Source organism: Pseudochaenichthys georgianus, chromosome 3 (assembly GCF_902827115.2).
Source record: "Pseudochaenichthys georgianus chromosome 3, fPseGeo1.2, whole genome shotgun sequence".
In the NCBI taxonomy this organism is placed as follows: domain Eukaryota; kingdom Metazoa; phylum Chordata; class Actinopteri; order Perciformes; family Channichthyidae; genus Pseudochaenichthys; species Pseudochaenichthys georgianus.
In genome coordinates, this window is record NC_047505.1 from 3,169,480 (window position 1) to 3,192,005 (window position 22,526).

The following is a 22,526-nucleotide window of genomic DNA, read 5'->3' on the forward strand; positions in this document are numbered from 1 at the left end:
TATATAGAGTGTATGGTGTTACACTTTAAATATACATTATAATAATAATAATGCATTTTATTTATATAGCGCTTTTCACAACTCAAAGACGCTTTACAGTATGAGGGAGGATAGACAAATAAAGACAGGCAAACAAGTAAGTACATACAAAATAAATAAAAAAGTCAAGAGGAAGTTGATTGAGAGGGTGGGGCTTATGGGTAAATATATATGGTGTAAAACTTCATTTATAGAGTTTATGGTAGGACACTTTATATACAGTAAACAGTCTATGTGGTGCACTGGCCCCGCCTGCCCTGAGAGGTGTAGCTGAATGCGGACCGTGAAGGCAGCATTAATGTGTCACATGACAGGCAGCCTCTCCGACTGAGCAGAGACACATCAAATAATCATGGTAAGACGTTTTCTAAATACAGCATTATTGTATGCATTTAAACGCTTCCTCTGTTTGCCTGCATGTGTATATGCAACACCTATCATACAGTGTGTCCCTTCAGTTGGTGTAAAGGCTGTACGTGAAGCTGCTGTGGCCTAACGCCTCTGAGGCAGCGTCAGACAGCGACTGGCTAGGCTAACACTGCAGCTGAAAACAAGCCAGAAGCTAGTGGTTTTACTTGAATTGTATTGTATTCAAAAGCACATTCCTCACATCCTGATATTCCGTCTCAAGTGACGGCTTAATGGGGCCAGTGAGTGTAGCCCGTTTAGATTTATGGGACTAAAGAAGTGTAACAGTAAGGCTAGCTGTTGTTAGCCTAGCGTTTCTCTTCCGCTCTGCTGTGTCACATTTACTGAGCTAATGTTATGGCCTGCACCGGATAAACATCAGGAACTATGTCAGCTGATTAGCAGCGGTGCTATTCCCAAAATGCCATAAGGCAAGAACACATAAACTATAATTTTAATATAAGTGTTCGTACAATAGAATGCCTATTTGTACACACATTATATATACGTCCTCCGTAAACATTAGGCTGTCTTTACGCTAGATGTGTGCTTTAGTTGGAATTGGGGTTGACGAACGAGTATTTCACTTATTGGCTATTTCACTTATTTCACTTAGTGTTTTGGAAGTCAATACATTAAAATAAAACATTGTCTTGTATGTTTTAATTGTACTCTGTAAGTTTGTATCAAGCATGTTCTTATTTTATGTACCTAAAGATATGATTGCGTGATGTTTATAAGGTCCTTTCACGGTTCCATTTGTAATTCAGTCCAGTCAACTGCTTTGTACTTTAAACTAGATTAAAACTACAGATATGGAATGTAACTAAGTACATTTACTGTAGCATTGTAGTCTATTTGAGTAAACATGCTACTTTTCACTTCCGCTCCAATACATTTTGGAAGCCATTACTTTATGTTTTACTCCATTACATTTAGCAACTTTTTTTTTTAGACAACTTTTGCTAATTTACAGATTCAAATGGTTAACTAATACAAAAAAATACTCTTATAAATAAACATATAATTATACCTTAGGATATCCAGCAGTAGTAAAAGTAATTGAAATGGCCTCCTCATTTAGCAGAAGTGATGAACACATTACTGCATCAAAGATCACAATCCACCACTTAAAGGTCCCATGTCATGCTTTTCCGGTTATCACCCGCCCCTTGTTGTTATGTAGGTTTGTCTGCATGTAAACGGTCTGCAGAGTCACAAACCCTCAAAGTACCCCCTGACGTGAGTAAAACTCTAACACAGAGAAGACCTGTCTGTGCGGCCCCAGAACGCCTCGTTGGGGATTTCTCTTGTTCCATTGTTTTCTTCCTGGGTACAGTGACGTGCCCATGCCCAAATGGACCAATCCGTGGAGCCGTTACGTCCGCGGAGCCGTTAGGTTAAGTCCTTCCTCACACACACACTCAATCTTTTCTCAGCTGCAGCTCCGCCGATTTCTCCTCCCTGAGACGGCGGGACGCGGCGAGGCTGTGAGTCGGTGTGTGAGCACACACACAAACTCCCAGCCAGGCTGCGGGTGTGTGTGTGTGTGTTCGGGCTGGGTTTCGCTGTGTCTCGCAGGCGGCCACTGGGCTCACAGGGAGGGGGGGGCAGGAGCTCCAACAAGCCGTGTAGGACAGAGAGTGAATACACACACTATACAGAGATGCTGTGAGAAACCAATGTGAGTTTGGAACATTGAACAATGTGAATCTATTCTAGTCGACCTCAGCAATGGAATTATGATCAGTAGAAATGGCCATGACACGGGAGCTTTAATGTATATGATTCTGGACTTTCCCATTGCACATAATGAGTACTTTTACTTTTAAACTTTATGTTTTTTTATAATATTTTTCGATGCCAGTTTCTTCAGTACAATGTTGAATGCTGGTCTTTGAGTTGTAACCAGGTTGTTTTACAATGTAGTATCGCTTTAGTGAAACATGTCAGTACTTCTCCAGCACTGGTTAAAGGGACTGTTGGACTGTATTGATTTATTCATCACGCTGTAAATCAAGCTCAGATTGAAATAAATTGTGTTTAATCTCCTGGTCTTCAGCCCACCTCGCAGTCTCCCCAGGACGAACAGGAGAAGCTTCTGGATGAAGCGGTGCAGGCTGTGAAGGTCCAGTCCTTCCAGATGAAGCGATGCCTGGTAGGTTGCTTCAGTATGTGAAATATATGGTGTTAGTTGAATAATTGTTTAAAGCCACAGTTTGGGTGGTGAGCTACCCTGCCTTATAATCAGGGACATACTGGCACGTCTTCTATTCCATTGGTCCGTTTTCTTTATGGGAATGTATTCATCAACTGGCATCAAAGGACATTAGTGTACCTTGAGCATATCGTCAAGCCAACAGGATGTCACCCTAACAGAAATGTAGAAGTCTCTTCCATTACGATTCTTTATATCCTATTCAATACCACGGTGATAAACAATAAAACAATTTACATTTAGAGCTAGGGTTAGGAAGTTGAACACATCACAATAACCACTTTTAAAATCTATAGAAACTGTTTCATATGTCAAATACTTCAAACACTCAATTCGAGTTTCTCATCATGTACTACACTTTACGAGATAACATTTATACATACTGCAAATATTATGATTGTCCTCTGCCAAATGGACTTTGAAGGCGTCATAACGTAATTCAATGGAACCTCGCTCTGTTAACGTTAAATGTTCGCTCTATTGTTCAGCTACGAGCTCACAGCTCACGGTACCTTTCTCTCCTGCTGCTAGTTCTCAACAAGGGTTTGTTGTTCACAGCGTAGCGTTATCAGGGCAATCAATCGCACTTTCTATCGCCCAGGGGCAACAGAACAACGTCAGTATCGTCCTGGTAGCTGGGTGGTAACGAGTACCGTCACATACACAGAACTTTGGCATGGTACCGAATTCCCTGTTCTTGTGACCCCCCTCGTTCAGCTGTATGCCTAAAAGAAATGACAGCTTATACACATTGGTTGTACATATTTGTTGGACATATTGGAGTTGACCCATATTCAAAGAAAACACCCAGGAGTGCTTGTCAGAGTGCTTTGGGCATGCTTTACAATAAGCTGCTAAAAGAGTATTTAAAGTAAATAACAACGTGTCCTTGTATGAGGTCTCACTGGGAAGGAAAGTACAGCAGTGACGACAGCATGATTATGTTTTAATAAGATATACTTTATCAATCCCAAAGTGGGACATGTTTTCAATTCAGCAGCATGTAAAGCAAGTATTCCAAATCAAGTAGAAAATAAACATCTCAAAATGGAAGATAAAACAGAAGTATAAGAGTGGAAATATAAAGGTTGACCATGAAGAAACAAATGTAAACTATCTGACGACGCAACCCAATTGAAGGGTGCATGTTAACGGCCGGATTGTTCGCTCCTGCAGGACAAGAACAAGCTGATGGACGCCCTGAAGCACGCCTCCAACATGCTGGGGGAGCTCCGGACCTCCATGCTGTCTCCAAAGAGCTACTATGAGCTCTGTATCCTCACCAGCTATAATGTATGCGTGTTGGAAATGTCACTTAAACGGACATGTGGCTATGCTATGATACATTTGGGCTCACTTCACATCTTTGTAACTTCACATTCATGTTGTATGTAATCTTATCTAAACATGTCTAATAACTAGTGCTGGCCTGTCTCCTAGAGAAGCTGATCATGGAAGAACAGATTTGCCACAAAAGCATTTTCTTTACACCTGAATGTGTCACATTAATCTTCTCAGAAGGTGACCGTGACTTGTTTAGGCTGTGTGACTAGTCGCTTCCCCTCTGTCATCATAACGGCTGTTCACAACACTGAGACGTTAACAGCTCAGAAAGGGAGAGCTGAGGGCTCCCACTTGAGCTCATATGTATGCTAACTCGATGTGAGTGACAAGCACACGTGGTAGAATGCAGGAGACGCCAGAGTGGAGCTCCAGTGAAACCCTGGAGCTCTGTGCAGTGCTGTGCCAGACACTGCCTGTGTAGAACCTCGAGGGGGGTAAAGCAGTGGCTCTGATGAGCCATGTTGTGTGGAGGGTCCCTAACTGTGCCCTTAGACATGGCCATCTCTGATGAACTGCACTACCTGGAAGTGTATCTGACTGATGAGTTTGCCAAAGGACGCAAGGTGGCAGACCTGTATGAGCTGGTGCAGTACGCAGGCAACATCATCCCCAGACTGTGAGTACCAACATCAAGCATGACCCGAGCCAATATACGCTGTCTTCAAAGTATCTGAGTTACTCCCTCTTTACAGTAACATGTTTGGATTGGCTGGAAACAAACCATTCTGATCCTTTACATGCACGCTAAGGCAACACGTTATTTATTTATGTGCCCCCTTTTATTGACTTATTTATGACACTGTACTGTCACGAGGACACATCTGTCTCGTGCCTAAATATTTGATCAGGCGTAGGTTAGGTTTGCCACAGAAGGACATCCTTGAGTGACTGCATGGGGATGGGGAGGCCGGGCTAGTGAGAGGCAGGAGAGGCAGCGTCAGTGAGAGGCAGCGTCAGTGAGAGGCAGCGTCAGTGAGAGGCAGCGTCAGGCAGCGGCAGCGAGAGGCAGCGTCAGCGAGAGGCAGCGTCAGCGAGAGGCAGCGAGAGGCAGCGTCAGCGAGAGGCAGCGAGAGGCAGCGTCAGCGAGAGGCAGCGAGAGGCAGCGTCAGCGAGAGGCAGCGAGAGGCAGCGTCAGCGAGAGGCAGCGAGAGGCAGCGTCAGCGAGAGGCAGCGAGAGGCAGCGTCAGCGAGAGGCAGCGTCAGCGAGAGGCAGCGAGAGGCAGCGTCAGCGAGAGGCAGCGTCAGCGAGAGGCAGCGTTAGTGAGAGGCAGCGAGAGGCAGCGTCAGCGAGAGGCAGCGAGAGGCAGCGTCAGCGAGAGGCAGCGAGAGGCAGCGTCAGCGAGAGGCAGCGTCAGCGAGAGGCAGCGTCAGCGAGAGGCAGCGTCAGCGAGAGGCAGCGTTAGTGAGAGGCAGCGAGAGGCAGCGTTAGTGAGAGGCAGCGAGAGGCAGCGTCAGCGAGAGGCAGCGTTAGTGAGAGGCAGCGAGAGGCAGCGTTAGTGAGAGGCAGCGAGAGGCAGCGTTGGCGAGAGGCAGCGGCAGCGAGAGGCAGCGTTAGTGAGAGGCAGCGAGAGGCAGCGTTAGCGAGAGGCAGTGTCAGTGAGAGGCAGCGTTAGAGAGAGGCAGCGTCAGCGAGAGGCAGCGTTAGCGAGAGGCAGCGTTAGCGAGAGGCAGCGTTAGCGAGAGGCAGCGTTAGCGAGAGGCAGCGTCAGTGAGAGGCAGCGTCAGTGAGAGGCAGCGTCAGTGAGAGGCAGCGTTAGTGAGAGGCAGTGAGAGGCAGCGTTAGTGAGAGGCAGCGTCAGTGAGAGGCAGCGTTAGTGAGAGGCAGTGAGAGGCAGCGTCAGCGAGAGTCAGTGAGAGGCAGCGAGAGGCAGCGTCAGTGAGAGGCAGCGAGAGGCAGCGTTAGTGAGAGGCAGCGTTAGTGAGAGGCAGCGTCAGCGAGAGGCAGCGTTAGTGGCATATATTTGAACATTTAACAAAATGACAAAGCTGTTAACACTTCACATGTTTGTGTTACTTGTGAAATGGCTCCATGGAAGTGAACTCCCAATAAAGTGTCAACGTGTTGACCGTAAAGATGCCCAAAGCCAGGAGAGCCCGAGTGTTCACTTCTATACGTTGTCATGATGTTGGATTTAAGCAAATCAAATGTCCAATCCAAGCTGTAGTGAAGAGGAGCAGATTACATTTAGTGCATTAACACTATTTATATTTGTTCTAAGGATGTCATTCTTTCAAAAGGTGATTTAGATACTCGGTGCAACACATAGGAATACGATTTGCTTTCTTGCACCTCCACTCATTTCCAGCAGCTTCTTATCTTTCAAACTGTTTCTCGTTGCTTCACTATTCGTACTGGTCCTTCACGTACTCTGCGTGGCGCTGCCCTCTCCATAAGTGCAGCATGTCCTCCAATGGACGCTGCACATGTCAGGCTTCACAGATTGCTGCTGTGTTTCACCTTCAACCCTCTTCCTTCCTCCCTCCCTCCAGCTACCTGCTCATCACCGTGGGGGTGGTGTACGTGCGCTCCTTCCCTCAGTCCCGTAAGGACATCCTGAAGGACCTGGTGGAGATGTGTCGGGGGGTCCAGCACCCTCTCAGGGGCCTCTTCCTCAGGAACTACCTGCTGCAGTGCACCCGCAACATCCTGCCCGACGACGGAGAGCAGCCAGAGTAAGACCGCCTGTCTGAGTGTCCCTCGTCCCCAGCGTCCTGACACTCCCTCGTCCCCAGCGTCCTGACACTCCATCAAGATGTTATCATCAGTCCTGTAGAGCAGCACCTTTACGTCTTCACCACGTTCACAGCAAATCAGGGACAGAACAGAAATACTAAAGCAGCTTCTACAATCTGAATTTGAATACTTTGGAGAATGAATGTAAAGTTAACATAATGCCAAAAAAGGAAATGTACAAATCTAATTCTTAAACTATCACAATGGGATAGCTACAGGAACAGCTTTTTTTAATTTTGGGATTTCTAAATATAAGACTAATGTACAACACTCAGACAGTTAACTTCACGAATCTGCTCAATGCGCTCTGCACGCACGCACGCACACACACACACACACACACACACACACACACATACATACATACATACATACATACATACATGCATGCATACATACATACATACATACACACACACAACATGATGTTGATGTTGCGCTTCTCCTTTCATTTTGCATAGAAAGGGAACTTGACTTTAGTTTTGAATACTGCTCTAAACTCTTCAGGGGAACAGAGGAGATGACCGGTGACATCAACGACTCCATCGACTTTGTCCTGCTCAACTTTGCGGAGATGAACAAGCTGTGGGTGAGGATGCAGCACCAGGGACACAGCCGGGACCGAGAGAAGAGGGAGAAGGAGCGCCAGGAGCTGAGGATCCTGGTGGGAACCAACCTGGTGCGCCTCAGCCAGCTGGAGGGGGTCAACGTGGACAAGTACAAACAGGTGTGCTCAATCAGGCCACTCAGGTCGGACATTAATGATGTGCACGTGTGCAACCTTCTTAATAGAGCGAACAAACATGAGGCCACATTTGTCTGGTTAGTTCTAAGGCAACATGACGGTCCTTCACTACGGCGAATCCAAGACACGACGTACAGTGGTTTGGCTCAGGGCATTGTGTCCATGTGTGAATGTGCTTGCTGTGTCTCCAGATTGTTCTCTCGGGGGTGCTGGAGCAGGTGGTGAACTGCAGAGACTCTCTGGCTCAGGAGTACCTCATGGAGTGCATCATTCAGGTACACACCGGAGATTACAGCTTTTATTCTCGTCAGTATGCGATGGAGGCTTGGGAAGGTCACTTCAATATGTAAACTGTTACGATGACTCGTAACCTGTAAAGTCTGAATACGAGTATCACAGTCACCTTTTGGATAAGCTCAGTATCAAATGCAATGCACATTTAAAGAGAAAATAAGATCCTTCTGACTGAAGTGTGTTCTGCAGGACAACAGGACAACGTGACATCTTAAATGATACGTTTACAAAACAATGGTTTACAAATTCTGTGTTAGTTTCATACTTTATTAAAAGCTATAATATTTGTATTGAATAAATCAGTTGTCCACAAAAAGATCTTTAATATAGTTGACATCTCCACTGATCTTTATTTGTACATGTATTGTAGCCCTGCTAGTTATCCCCATTTGTATCAAACGTACCAGTATCTGGTCCTACATGTGTCTCATTTCCCCTTAAAGGAATGCACTTACCTGTTTGTGCCTGATGATCATGTCATCCAGTAATCCCCCCCCCAAGCCTGGGTTCACTGTTGCATAATCCAGTGCAAGTCTCTTCCAAATGAATAAATCTATGAAAGGGCTCGTTAATAGTGCAATGTTTAAGTGACAGTTTGGTGGACACAATGTGTTTGATGCTGTCCCCTGTTCCCTGGGAAACGAGGACCTCTGCATCGCACAGTTGGGCAACCCTTTATAGGAATATCTTTAATGCTCAGATGTAGCCATCATCAGGACATGTGGGATGTTCTGTTAGTGGACTAAGTTATCGGGAGGGGCTTTCGTTGCTGGAGGAGGAGGAGGAGAGCACATGCACGGTCCCTCCACACCCTGCGACAGCAGAGCCCCCCCCCTGGACTAATAGACTCTTCTGTTGTCAGGTGTTCCCAGACGAGTTCCACCTTCAGACCCTGAACCCCTTCCTGCGCTCCTGTGCTGATCTCCACCAACACGTCAACGTGAAGAACATCATCATCGCCCTCATCGACAGGTACACGCGGCCTCTCTGCTAGTTGGCGCAGCTATTGTGAAGATAAGCTTTGTCTTCTCCCTGGGAGAGAGGCACTGCATCTCTGGAGAATAAGCTTTGTCTTCTCCCTGGGAGAGAGGCACTGCATCTCTGGAGAATAAGCTTTGTCTTCTCCCTGGGAGAGAGGCACTGCATCTCTGGAGAATAAGCTTTGTCTTCTCCCTGGGAGAGAGGCACTGCATCTCTGGAGAATAAGCTTTGTCTTCTCCCTGGGAGAGAGGCGCTGCATCTCTGGAGAATAAGCTTTGTCTTCTCCCTGGGAGAGAGGCACTGCATCTCTGGAGAATAAGCTTTGTCTTCTCCCTGGGAGAGAGGCGCTGCATCTCTGGAGAATAAGCTTTGTCTTCTCCCTGGGAGAGAGGCACTGCATCTCTGGAGAATAAGCTTTGTCTTCTCCCTGGGAGAGAGGCACTGCATCTCTGGAGAATAAGCTTTGTCTTCTCCCTGGGAGAGAGGCACTGCATCTCTGGAGAATAAGCTTTGTCTTCTCCCTGGGAGAGAGGCACTGCATCTCTGGAGAATAAGCTCAATGAACAATGAAGTGGATTTAGTGTGAAGTGACTCTTTAAGAAAGATGTGAGCTCCGCTGCCTGTTGGTGATGCACTCACTTCCTGTTTGTTTCAGACTGGCTCTGTTCGCTCATCGAGAAGACGGGCCCGGCATTCCAGCTGAGATCAAACTGTTCGACATCTTCTCTCAACAAGTAGCCACCGTCATTCAAGTAGGTATACGGAGTTTAAAGGATCCTTTCATCAGTCAGTACAAACGCAGCAGAGCAGCAGAGCAGCAGAGCAGCAGAGCAGCAGAGCAGCCGAGCAGCCGAGCAGCAGAGCAGCAGAGCAGCCGAGCAGCCGAGCAGCAGAGCAGCCGAGCAGCCGAGCAGCCGAGCAGCCGAGCAGCAGAGCAGCCGAGCAGCCGAGCAGCAGAGCAGCAGAGCAGCAGAGCAGCAGAGCAGCAGAGCAGCCGAGCAGCAGAGCAGCAGAGCAGCCGAGCAGCAGAGCAGCAGAGCAGCAGAGCAGCAGAGCAGCAGAGCAGCAGAGCAGCAGAGCAGCAGTCCACAGACCGTGCCGCTCTCACACTTAGATGTTAAAGCTTCATGGCATATACAGTGTAGTTTATATGCAGTACATATGAGTCACAAGGACACGTGTTTTGGGTTGGATAGTTAGGTCTGCACAGAACATTTACATTTGATCAAAATTGCAAAATGGCCTAGTTGAATATCCAAATAGCTGTAAGTGTAATATTTGATAGATTAGTTAATTACTGTGGGGTTATGCCTCCCGATCGGACACGGGTTGACTTCACGATGAGAAGTCCTCTGCGAGTCCCAGAGTTACAGCACGGAGACGGACCAATTGCACAAATAAAAACATTCTAAAGATGCAAGCACACTTTAACAAAATAACAACACATCCAGGGTTAAAATAAGTAGAAGCACTATAAAACTAACGGAACAGAATCCTGTAATGCATTAAGTCCATGTTGCAGACGTCACTGTTGTAATATCAGTGACGTCAGTGAAGCAGCCGCCTGTACCACAGGAACACGTCTCGCAGCTCCAGCACTACTGACGGTGGGCTAACCTCACGCTCTCTACCTCCTGCAGTCTCGCCAGGACATGCCCTCAGAGGACGTGGTCTCTCTGCAGGTTTCTCTCATCAACCTGGCCATGAAGTGCTACCCAGACCGCGTGGACTACGTGGACAAAGTCCTGGAGAGTACTGTGGAGATCTTCAACAAGCTCAACCTGGAACAGTAAGTCCTCAAAGTCCTACACACAAGAAGACACAATGTGTCGGTAGTTCCAGACGTTTGTGTTCGCCGACGAGAGACCGAAGGGAAGGGTCATTGTTGAGCGAGGAGGGAGAGTGATCAGAAATGTTGTTCCACGTGCTTGTTGTTGTTCTCACTGACGGAATGGAACCATTACCCTCGCTGCCCTCTCATGTGTCTCTCTGGTCCCCCTCCAGCATAGCGACGAGCAGCGCCGTGTCCAAGGAGCTGACCCGCCTGCTGAAGATCCCGGTGGACACCTACAGCAACGTCCTGACGGTGCTGCAGCTCAAACACTTCCCTCCGCTCTTCGAGTACTTCGACTTCGAGTCACGCAAGAGCATGAGCTGCTACGTGCTGAGCAACACGCTGGACTTCAACACCACCATCCTGGCCCAGGAGCAGGTCAGACCCTCAGCACGGCTGCAGCCTGGGGGCATTGTGCTCTGTGACGGGAGGGGGGCACGCACACACACGCGCACACACAGACACACGCACGCACGCACACAGACACAGACACACACGGACACACAGACACACGCACGCACACACACACACGCGCACACACAGACACACACACAGACACACGCACGCACGCACACAGACACAGACACACACGGACACACAGACACACGCACGCACACACACACACGCGCACACACAGACACACGCACGCACGCACACAGACACACACGGACACACAGACACAGACACACGCACGCACACACACACACACACGCACAGACAGACACAGACACACGCACGCACGCACACACACACACACACACACACGCACAGACACACACACACACAGACACACGCACGCACGCACGCACACAGACAGACAGACACACGCACGCACGCACACAGACACAGACACGCACGCACGCACACAGACACACACAGACACGGACACACACGGACACACACGCACGCACGCACACAGACACAGACACAGACACACACGGACACACACACAGACGCACGCACACAGACACGGACACACAGACACACGCACGCACACAGACACACACAGACACGGACACACACGGACACACACAGACACACGCACGCACACAGACACACACGGACACACACACAGACACACACGCACGCACGCACACACGCACAGACAGACACAGACACACACATGCGCACACACACACACACGGACACAGACACACACACACACACACACACACACACACACACACACACACACTACACAGAAACACTACACACACACATACACACACCATACACCACATACACACACACACACACACACACACACACTTACACACACCTTACACACACAACACGTACACACAACTTACACACACACGGGACACACACACGGACACACACACGGACACACACACACACAGACACACACACGGACACACACGGACACACACGACACACACAGACACACACACGGACACACACACGGACACACACACGGACACACGGACACACACACGGACAGACAGACGGATATTGTGATTGCAGGTGCATTCACCCAGTAGCTCTCTGGTGCGCACCAGACCACGGTGTGTTACATTTTTCAGAAGGTTGGGTTTGCGTTCACACGGCAACACTCAAACGGACTATACACTTTAAACACAAGTCATGTGCACGGAAATGCTGTTCAACCATTGGTCAGACATTAAGGGGTAAAAAGGCCTCCGCCGTGGAGCCTCGGGTTCTTTCACGCTGCTGTTAATCTGGAGAGCAGATCAACAGCCACGGCGCGTGTGATTATGTAATCAGACGACGTGCGATACAAAACATTCTAACCCATATAATGCAGTCGGGGGGGTTTCACCGACAACACGTGTTCTGACTTTTAAGTATAGTTTTTAGTTTGATAGTTGTTTTGACTTTACACTGTTCAACACTTCATTCTGCTTCACTCTTTCGCTAAAGAAATGAAGACACCCGCGTTCTTGTGACTCGTAAATACTAGCTTCCTATGTGTTGCTGCGGACTGCGTTCACACAGCAATGAGCCGCTCCAGAGTTCACTAGCAAGCGCTCCGAGACCACCTCTTTCAGGGGACCAGGGTCCGGTTGGTTAGTTCACTTCAGAGGTCTCGGACTGCGTTCACACCGACTCAAATGAACCGCACCAAGCGGCTAAACGCACCAGGGTTCGATTCAACCGGACTCTACAAGGCAGGTGTGAACGCACCCTTAGACTATCGATCACACCCTTTTAGCTGTTCTTCTTTTAGAGTTGACTTTCTGACGCCGACGGCAACAGAAGTGCGCCATACCAAACTGTGGTGTATGTTTCACGTCACATTTCCCCTGCAGCACTACATGGAGCATTGTCCAACAACAAGTCCTGCGTTCATGTGGTCCCTGACAGCAGTGGTTCCCAGCCTTTTTGTCTTGAGTCCCCCTTGAGCTGTTCTCCCTTCTATCAGAACCCCCCACTCATCTGTGATGATTCGCCGACATGTTATCTTGTGTTAAACCCCTTGTAATCCTTTTTAACCCAACTGCTCATTAGATGAAAACCACTTAATAACTCACCCTTTACACAAATGCATTTAAACTTTTTTATATATATATTATTCAGTGAAAGTGAATAACATTAAGACTCACTTCTAGCAGTTTGAACCTCTTTTGTTAAGACTGGAGCTTTCATTGAGAGACTTGCGTGTCTCTAATAAGCTCTGATAGTTCCGCGGGCAGGACACCAGGCTTATGTGTGACGCAGTCCCTAATCTTTCTACAAACCCCCTCCCTTCCAGTCCCCTAGGGGTCCCCGTACCCCCAGTTGGGAAGCACTGCCTACACTAACTAGGGCAGTGTTTTCTTTAAGCCCCGCCTCCGCTCGCCTTCACGTCAGTGTCACGTCTGTCTTGAATAACTCTGGATTCGGCTTTTAGCGCATTTAAACAATTTAAAATCTAGTGATTTAATAAGAGTTGAGTGTTTAATATGGGAAGTGGATTCAGGTCCAAATAATCTGCTGGTTTCCAGATTTCACTTTCCGAATGTCATTGTTGGGCCCTTAATGAAACGGGTGTGTAGTACCACTGTTTGGCCACTACGAACATCCACCTCACCGCCCGGCTTACCTCCTTGTTGCTTGGAGTAGAATCCCTAGATCTGTGATCCCTTAACTTACAGGTGTGCCTCAAAATGTAGTCAAGTAGACCAGGAAACTGTATACGCTGTAGCGCTGCTCCATCAAAACCTGTCGGTGTGTAGGAAGTCACTGCAGCCTCACAAGTACAGGAAGGAAAGAAAGACATTTGGAGATTTGTAAAAGTTGCCCGACAAGCCGTTGCTAATGTGGCGACTATATGCCAACACTGAGGTGTAACCAGCTGCTGGGGTGTGCAGCACGAGACCATCTGAACTCGCTGTGTCATCATGAGAGCATCTTATTGTTACACTGTCAGCATTTAGGAAGCACCATTATTGATTGGTATTGATACTTGGTTTTATTTCCAAATGATTACTCCTACTTTGGCCCATTGTTGATACCAATATACATATTTACATGGTCTTTGTCTCCTGTTGTCGTGACAGCCCACTGGGACAGCACACATACAATATAATGCTTTGACTGAGGGGACACGTTCACATCGCAGAGGCATGTGCTTCTGGGTTATTGATCCAAATGAAGGCCCTGCGTAGTTGAGTTCAGTTGATGAGCTGTGGCCCCTTGCTCCTGTCACTCTGACCCCTGACCCCATCACCGTGACCACCCGCCAAAATCAGGAAGGAATTTGAATAAAAGAACGTAACGTTTCCTCCCCCGCTGTTTCTCCAGGTGGACGCCATCCTGTCCCTGGCATCCACACTGATCCAGGACCAGCCGGACCAACCCGCTGATGACCCTGACCCAGAGGACTTTGCTGAGGAGCAAAGCCTCGTGGGACGCTTCATCCACCTGCTCAAATCTGAGGATCCGGATCAACAGTACCTGGTGGGCCCCCCCATGGATCTGAAACGTGTGTATCTCTAACTGACTAACCTGCTCGTTCAAGCTAACACTCTGATTTGTGGCCAGATCCTGAACACAGCCCGGAAACACTTTGGGGCGGGGGGGAACCTGCGGATCCGCTACACACTGCCCCCCCTGGTGTTCGCCGCCTACCAGCTGGCCTTCAGATACAAGGAGAACTCCTCATCGGTGAGCAAACGGTCCTTCACCCTAACGCGCACACTGTGTTTCCTCCTTCCTGTTTCACGCCCTCACCCCGCTCTGCCTTCAGGATGACAAGTGGGAGAAGAAGTGTCAGAAGATCTTCTCCTTCGCCCATCAGACCATCAGTGCTCTTATCAAGGCGGAGCTGGCGGAGCTGCCTCTGCGCCTCTTCCTGCAGGGGGCGCTGGCCGCGGGGGAGATCGGCTTTGAGAACCACGAGACTGTAGCTTATGAGTTCATGTCCCAGGTAAAGTTTCATAAGACTCGTCAAATGTCCCGGGTTAAGATAAACACGCCTGAAGACTGGCTCCTCGAATTGTAAATGTGTTTCTGTTCTACTCATGGATTCATGTACAATTTGAAAGTAGAATATGTATGGCATGGGGGAACGGTACAGGTGGTGATGTTGATTTTATAAAAAGGAAGCGCTGAGCATCTTGAGTGTACTATTCAAAGAAGAGACCAAGACCTAAAAACTATTTAGGTTCAGGTTATTTATTTGTACCTGTAGGTGGATTTGTTTTGCAGATAAAAGTCCACCGATCCATTGTGACACACGTGTACAAAATGTCCGCCCCCCCCCCCCCCAGGCCTTCTCTCTGTACGAGGATGAGATCAGTGACTCCAAGGCGCAGCTGGCAGCCATCACGCTGATCATCGGGACCTTTGAGCGGATGCGGTGTTTCAGCGAGGAGAACCACGAGCCTCTGAGGACTCAGTGTGCGCTCGCTGCCTCCAAACTGCTGAAGAAGCCCGACCAGTGCCGGGCCGTCAGCATCTGCGCTCACCTCTTCTGGTCCGGACGCAGCACCGAGAAGAACGGGGAGGAGGTGTGTTGGGTCTTTCTCTTCCTGTTTTCAAACACACTTCATCTGGAATAACATGAGCAGAAGCAGTATGCTCACTGTGGCGTCCACAGCAGGTGCAAACAGTAGGAAACCCTTCCATACTCACAGGGACATCATGTATGTGGGGAGAGTTATTCAATGTTCAGTTGACCCTTAACCACACTTTCATTTCTTTAACTCATTTGATGCTTTTTATCCATTCAAGTTTTGTCTTGATGAGAGAAGTGACAGGAAAGTTGATCACATGGTACATCTTAAACCCTAAAGCTACCACAATGCCATGTAGATTAAAGTAAAGGGAAACCAGTTCTTTATGTGTTCTAACGATAATCAGTTCTATATAAACCTGCCCAGTCACTTTGCTAGCTGCCAGTGCTCCGTACTGATGCTGCTCCATTTTCAGATCCGCGACGGTAAGCGTGTGATGGAGTGCCTAAAGAAAGCCCTGAAGATTGCCAACCAGTGTATGGACCCCTCGCTGCAGGTCCAGCTCTTCATTGAAATCCTCAACAGATACGTCTGCTTCTATGAGCGGGAAAACGATGCGGTAAGACACTAACGCCTACGTGGTTAAGGGTGTTTCATGTTTCTAAGGGAAACTCCGCAGGAACAGGACATCTGTGATGTGGTGTAAATGATAAAACCTGCTTTCTGTATATATGTAGAGGAAAAGGAGAGATTGCCCTGAGAGAGAGAATCACAGACCTCTGACCGATGATAAAGATACCAGGGAAAGTATTAGTGCTGCTCGATTATGGCAAAAATCATAATCACGATTTTATTTTTGGCCAATATTGATATACGATTATTTATTGACTTTGAAAACATCCATTTATTGAACTTTAAAAAAATAATAATAATAATTTGAACAGTATGTTTTTAACAGTTGAATACCCTGAACTTTAAGTATAATTCAACTGAAAAACCAATACAAAAATAAATTATACATTTATATATTACATTTAAATAAATAATATCAAAATAATAAATGCCAATAAAGAAGATCAACAAATATTTTGGAGCGCACTTCCACAACCTACTAAACATATATAAATATGATAACTAATGTCACTCACAACCTGTAATGTTTAATTATACTGCTACACGCAGTGCTCTTATTTTGGTAAGCCCTTACTGAGAGGCTCCGGCTTGACGAGTTAGTCAAAGTTGACTGAACGCTAGAGACCGGACAATAGAGACACGGCAACTACGTGTTCATATGGATTTATTAAACGGACACATCCTGGCCGAGAGCTTTTAGGCAGGGGAGCAGGATGTCTAACGCCAGACAAATTGAGAGCATCATTGTGAAATGGAATGATGCTCTAGAAAGTATTGCGGCAAATTATATAATTTAATACAAACCCCAATTCCAATGAAGTTGTGTAAATTGTAAATGAAAACAGAATACAATGATTCCTTTTCGACCTATATTCAATTGAATACACTACAAAGACCAGATGTTCAAACTGATCAACTTGATGTTTTTTTGCACTCACTCGTTTTGAATTTGATGCCTGCAACACATTCCAAAGAAGCTGGGACAGGGGCAACTAAGACTGGGAAAGTTGAAGAATGCTAAAAAACACCTGTTTGGAATATTCCACATGTGGTTAATTGGAAACAGGTGAGTGTCATGATTGGGTATAAAAGGATCATCCATGAAATGAGTCGTTCACAAGCAAGGGTGGGGCGAGGTTCACCACCTTGTGAACATCTGCGTGAGCAAACAGTCCAACAGTACATGAATCCATGAGTATTACAATGTTTCTCAACATACAATTGCAAGGAATTTAGGGATTTCATCTGCAGCCCATAATATCATCAAAAGATTCAGACAATCCGGAGAACTCTCTGCACGTAAACGGCAAGGCCCGAAAACTCCAATGATTACCGTGACCTTCGACCCCTCAGACGGCACTGCATTAAAAACCGACCTCATTGTGTAAAGGATATTACCACGTGGGCTCAGGGACACTTCAGAAAACTATCGTCAGTTCACACGGTTAGTCGCTAAATCCACAGGTGCAAGATAAAGCTCTAACATACAAAGCCATATATCAACCACACCCAGAAACACTGCCGGCTTCTCTGGGCCCGAGCTCATCTGAGATGGACTGGCGCAAAGTAGAAAAGTATGCTGTGGTCGGATGAGTCCACATTTAAAAAATCATGGATGTCGTGTCGTCCGGCTAAAGAGCAAAGAAAAGTTCAAAAGCCAGCGTCTGTGATGGTATGATGGTGACCATTAATCATACAAAATGCACTCTTTGATGTCTTTTCTACATAACTATGTGTCCCCGGTGCGTCAGGGAACTCCCAAAGTGTCAGAACACAAAACCCTCTCTTTTCCTCCTAAAACGGGGAACAACGGAGCTGATCCAGATTTGCGTCCGATATGCCGTAATATCTTAAATGTGGACCCACGACCCAATCAGAAACGCTGCTATCAGAAACAATGCCCGACTGTTTTGGAAGTAGTATGGTCTTTGTTTACATTAGCATCGCTAACACTCAAAGCTAACTGTACTGGAGAGAGCATGTGTGAAGAAGCAGGATATGAAAGGTACACGCCTTGTGGTAGACCCGCAAGAGAAAAGAAGCGTTTGAGCTCCATACTGCTCACTGCTTGCGTGCTCCAAAGGGGGCGGGGCCAGCATCAGCCCAGTTCAAATTTGAACGCTACAGTCAAAGAATCAGCACTTTAGTAACAGGGCTGAAATAGAGGTGTATGAGGCAGGCTACAAAGGGTGATCTGTTTGGTATTTTGAGCAAAACACTTCAGAGACATGTTTTGTATAGATATGGCCCTATAATATATTTTTCAAATATAGCATAATAGGTGAGCTTTAATTCTGTGGGACATACATGTTTTGGAGCAACATCTGTTGCCATCCAAGCGACATGTTTGTCAGGGGCGTCCTTGCAGTACAATGCCAAGCCACATTCTGCACACGTTACAACAGTGTGGCTTCGTAGTGAAAGAGTGAGGAGGGTATGAGACCGGCCTGCCTGCAGTCCAGACTTGTCTCCATTGAACATGTGGGGTGCATTATGAAGCGCAAAATACAACAACGGAGACGCCGGACTGTTGAGCAACTGAAGGTGTACATCAAGCAAGAATGGGAAAGAATTCCACCTACAAATCTTCAACGTTAGTGTCCTCAGGTCCCAAACGCTTATTGAGTGTTGCTAAAAGGAAGGTGATGTAACACTGAACGTGTTGCAGGCGTCAAATCAAAAATGAGAGAATATTTCAAAAAAACATAAAGTTGATCAGTTTGAACATTACTTATCTTGTCTTTGTAGTGTATTCAATTGGTTGAAAAGGATTTGCAAATCATCGTATTCTGTTTTTTATTTACGTTTTCACAACGTCCCAACTGCATTGAATTGGGGTGTGTGGAAGAGAATAGATGTGCTTTACTGAAGTTGGTTAGTTCCAGAAGCATCGAGTTAGAGATGTCAGTAAATGCATATATTATATTATCTATATAATACACTATCAAATACAGCATAGGTTAGAATACACTGGTATAGACCAGCCTACTACTTAAACACACTTTATAAACATAGGAGAATATAAACGTATACTATACAAGTGTGCAAGTTGCATTTTTTTAAATAATAAAAAACCAGTTATAATAATACTGAAATGTACAGGGTTGTAAGGCATGTTTATTTCTATAGCGCTTTTCTGTTGTAATTCAAAGTGCTTTACAAAACAAATTAAAAGACTTTTTAGGAAGACATACAGTAAAACACATATAATGGCATTTCACAACAGGCATTACAAAGCTAAGATAATAAAAATAAACACCACAGGTAAACAATGCATCTTTAAAAGGCATACTGTAGTGCGAATATGAGCGTCTCAATTAAAAGCAGCGGCAAAGAGATGTGTTTTCAGTCTCGATTTAAAAATGGTGAGCGTTTCTGCGGACGTGCATGCTTTGGGTCGTTTGTTCCAGAGTGTCGGGCATAACAGCTAAATGCTGCCTCTCCATGTTTTGTTGTTACTCTCGGAGCCGATAGCAGACCCGACCCAGAAGACCTGAGGCGCCTCGATGGCTCCTAATTATGCAGGAGTTGAACAATATACTTTGGTCCTAAACATGTAATGATTTCAAAACTAGCAATAGCACTTAAAATCAATTCTTTGACCGACTGGAAGCCAGTGTAGAGACTTCAGAACCGGACTGATGTGGTCCACTCTGTTGGTGTCAGTGAGGACTCGAGCAGCAGCGTTCTGAATCAGCTGCAGCTTTCTGATGGAGTTTTTTGTGAGCCCTGTGAAGACACCACTGCAGTAGTCGAGTCTACTGAAGATAAAAGCTTTTCTAAGTCCTGTTGTGACATTAGTTTGTAATCCTCGATATGTTCTTCAGGTGATCATAAGCAGACCTAATGAGTTGTACTTCAGGTCTGAGTCCTTCACTACACCCAGATGTCTGGCTTCATCAGTGGTTTTGTAGTCTGCCGACTGAAGCTCTGCGGTTACTTTTAGTTTCATCGTAAACAAAGTTGCTTAGCTGTTTGCATACGTTTCTAACCAACATGTAAGTGTGTAATCCTCAACATGTTTAAGAAGCCACTATAAACCATTTTTATTCGTCAATTGTGAACACCCATGTTTGTTAGCAAGCATTCTTCTTTGTGTGAGTTGCTCCGCCTCGTTGCGCGTTACGCCCACCACCACCGGTGAGAACAACAGAGGTGCTGGCAGCCGCGTGTCCACGGGAACAAAGGGCTCGTTGCACACAATACACAATCAAATTAGGTGGTCAACTCTTCTATTGTCTTTAACTTTCAAACACATGGACAGTTGCTTCTATGATATGAGAGTCCATAAAGCGCGTCCCTCTAACACTCTCTCCCCCCCAGGTCACTGTCCAGGTATTAAACCAGCTCATCCAGAAGATCAGGGAAGATCTGCCCAACCTGGAGGCCAGCGAGGAGACGGAGCAGATCAACAAACACTTCCAAAACACACTGGAGCACCTGCGACTGCAGAGGGAGTCCCCGGAGGCCGAGGGGCCCGCCTATGAGGGCCTGGTGCTTTAAAACTAGATGTTTAACTATATTATGAATACACTCACAAGAACACATCAATCCCATCATGTAGGGTGGGAATAACAATAAATGTCAAGAAGAGCTAAAAGAACTCATTCCTTCATTTTATAATTATTATTGTTAATTTTTCTGCATAATCTCCTCCTCACTGTCCCTCACTCCAGGACGTGCTTCTGCAGCAGGCTGGAGGTGTTCTGTTGAAGAAGCAACACTCCGCTTCAGTGTGTCCTTTCTAGGTCCTGCTCCCTGGTTCTGTCTCTAACGTATCATTTCATGTCCGTAGACTTACTTGCTGCTCGAGGTGTCTCCACTGAGTCGTCACTTGTTCACATCTTCCCATATTGAGAAGTGGATGTATTAGCGTGAGTGTATTATGGCTACAGAATCTAGCAGTGGTTTTACAGCTGTGTTGCATCCAAGCTAGTCCCCCCCCCCCCCCACCTGGCCCTACTGTTGATGTTTTAGAACAGACGTCTACATCTCGCCAGCCTGTTCAGTTCAGAGTTGTGTGGCATGACCCTCAGTCCTTCTGTACGAAGTTACTAATGACCTCAACGATGGAGGAGAAATGGTAGTATGTTGGAAAGAGTCCATCCTCCTACTAAAGCAGTGCTTCTTTTGAACATCAGATGTATCTCTCCAGCTCCCTATAAACTCCATGTATTTTATTTCCGGACCCCGCAGCAATGGATTGAGAGCTGCAGCACGTGTGCGCATGCTTCAGTGAGCTTGGACAGGCTTGCTTTTTAGTTTGCTGTACATGAATACAACAAGAATAATGTCTGACTGCTCCATTTAGTTTTTCAATGAGATCCTGTTGCTCAGTGACGCTTGTCTCAGACAATCTGTTGTGGGGGGTGCAGGGTTCCTCAGGTCTGTGTGCTCGTTGACACGTTGCCATGGTGAGATCACGATGATGTACATGCTTGCTGCAGCATTCCACATTGTCTGCTGATTCCTCTTTCTTAGCTATTATTGATTTGTTCTCTCCCCTTTTTAAATCTGTGTGTAAACCCACATGTAAATCGGATGAATAAAAAAGCAGATTAAATAGCAATTGTCGTTGTCAGTTGCTGAAATAAAATTGAAATTAACAATACATATTTGCATTCTGTTAATTTACACAAGGCATATGAATATAATGCACGACACAGAGGCTGGAGCTAAGCGGACATCAGGCGAGAGGCCGGCAGACTGTCAGTCACACATCCAGGGCCATTTGGAGGACCGGTTGCCATGCAGGGCTGCACTGTCAGGTGAAGCTGGAAGAACATTCCAACTCCACATGGAAAGCCATGGATGCTTTGCTCCAGAGCAACTTACAATTCAGATCAGCCATGAAGATACAAAATCAAAACGGCAAGTTCATTGGAATAAGCCAAACCTTTTGAAGTGCAACATTCAGAAATGAGAAGATTTTTATTGTTTTGTAAAAAAGATGTTTTACTTTTCTGATGTCCTCATATCGATGGGGAACTCGTTCCACCAGTTTGGTGCCAGGATAGCAACCAGCTGATAAACAATGGAAATACTCAAGTAAAGCACAAGTACTTCAACATTTTACTTAAGAACAGTGCTTTAGAAAATGTATTTATATTATTATATTGCAGTAGAGAACCCTCCTGATGTTGGAGAGCTTATGCAGCTCAAGCCCTAAGGTGTAGGACACATGCTATTGCTGTCATTTACTGGTAATACTGGCGCCCACTTTGGAGCCGAGGCAGGTGACGGTCCAGGGGACAAGTACTTTGGTGCAGAAGACTGACATTTAAGGTTCTGAGACAGAGGTAAAAAGCCATGAGGAAAACAGGTCAGATGCCGGAGCCTGAGACTTCAGCAGTGCAGTAGGAATCTGAAGGCCCGTG

General features: G+C 46.5%; 1 protein-coding gene across 1 annotated transcript; it reads left to right on the forward strand.

Moving 5' to 3' along the window:
- The first annotated feature begins 257 nt into the window (after positions 1-257).
- vps35 (VPS35 retromer complex component) lies at positions 258-21,760 on the forward strand. Its single transcript, XM_034104280.2, has 17 exons — positions 258-394; positions 2,510-2,605; positions 3,842-3,938; positions 4,502-4,625; positions 6,500-6,682; positions 7,251-7,470; positions 7,680-7,763; positions 8,645-8,754; positions 9,419-9,515; positions 10,404-10,552; positions 10,768-10,975; positions 14,363-14,518; positions 14,603-14,725; positions 14,808-14,987; positions 15,331-15,570; positions 15,992-16,135; positions 20,473-21,760. The coding sequence occupies exons 1-17, from the start codon at positions 392-394 to the stop codon at positions 20,650-20,652; spliced, it is 2,394 nt and encodes a 797-aa protein (XP_033960171.1). The 5' UTR covers positions 258-391; the 3' UTR covers positions 20,653-21,760.
- Positions 21,761-22,526: the final 766 nt, after the last annotated feature.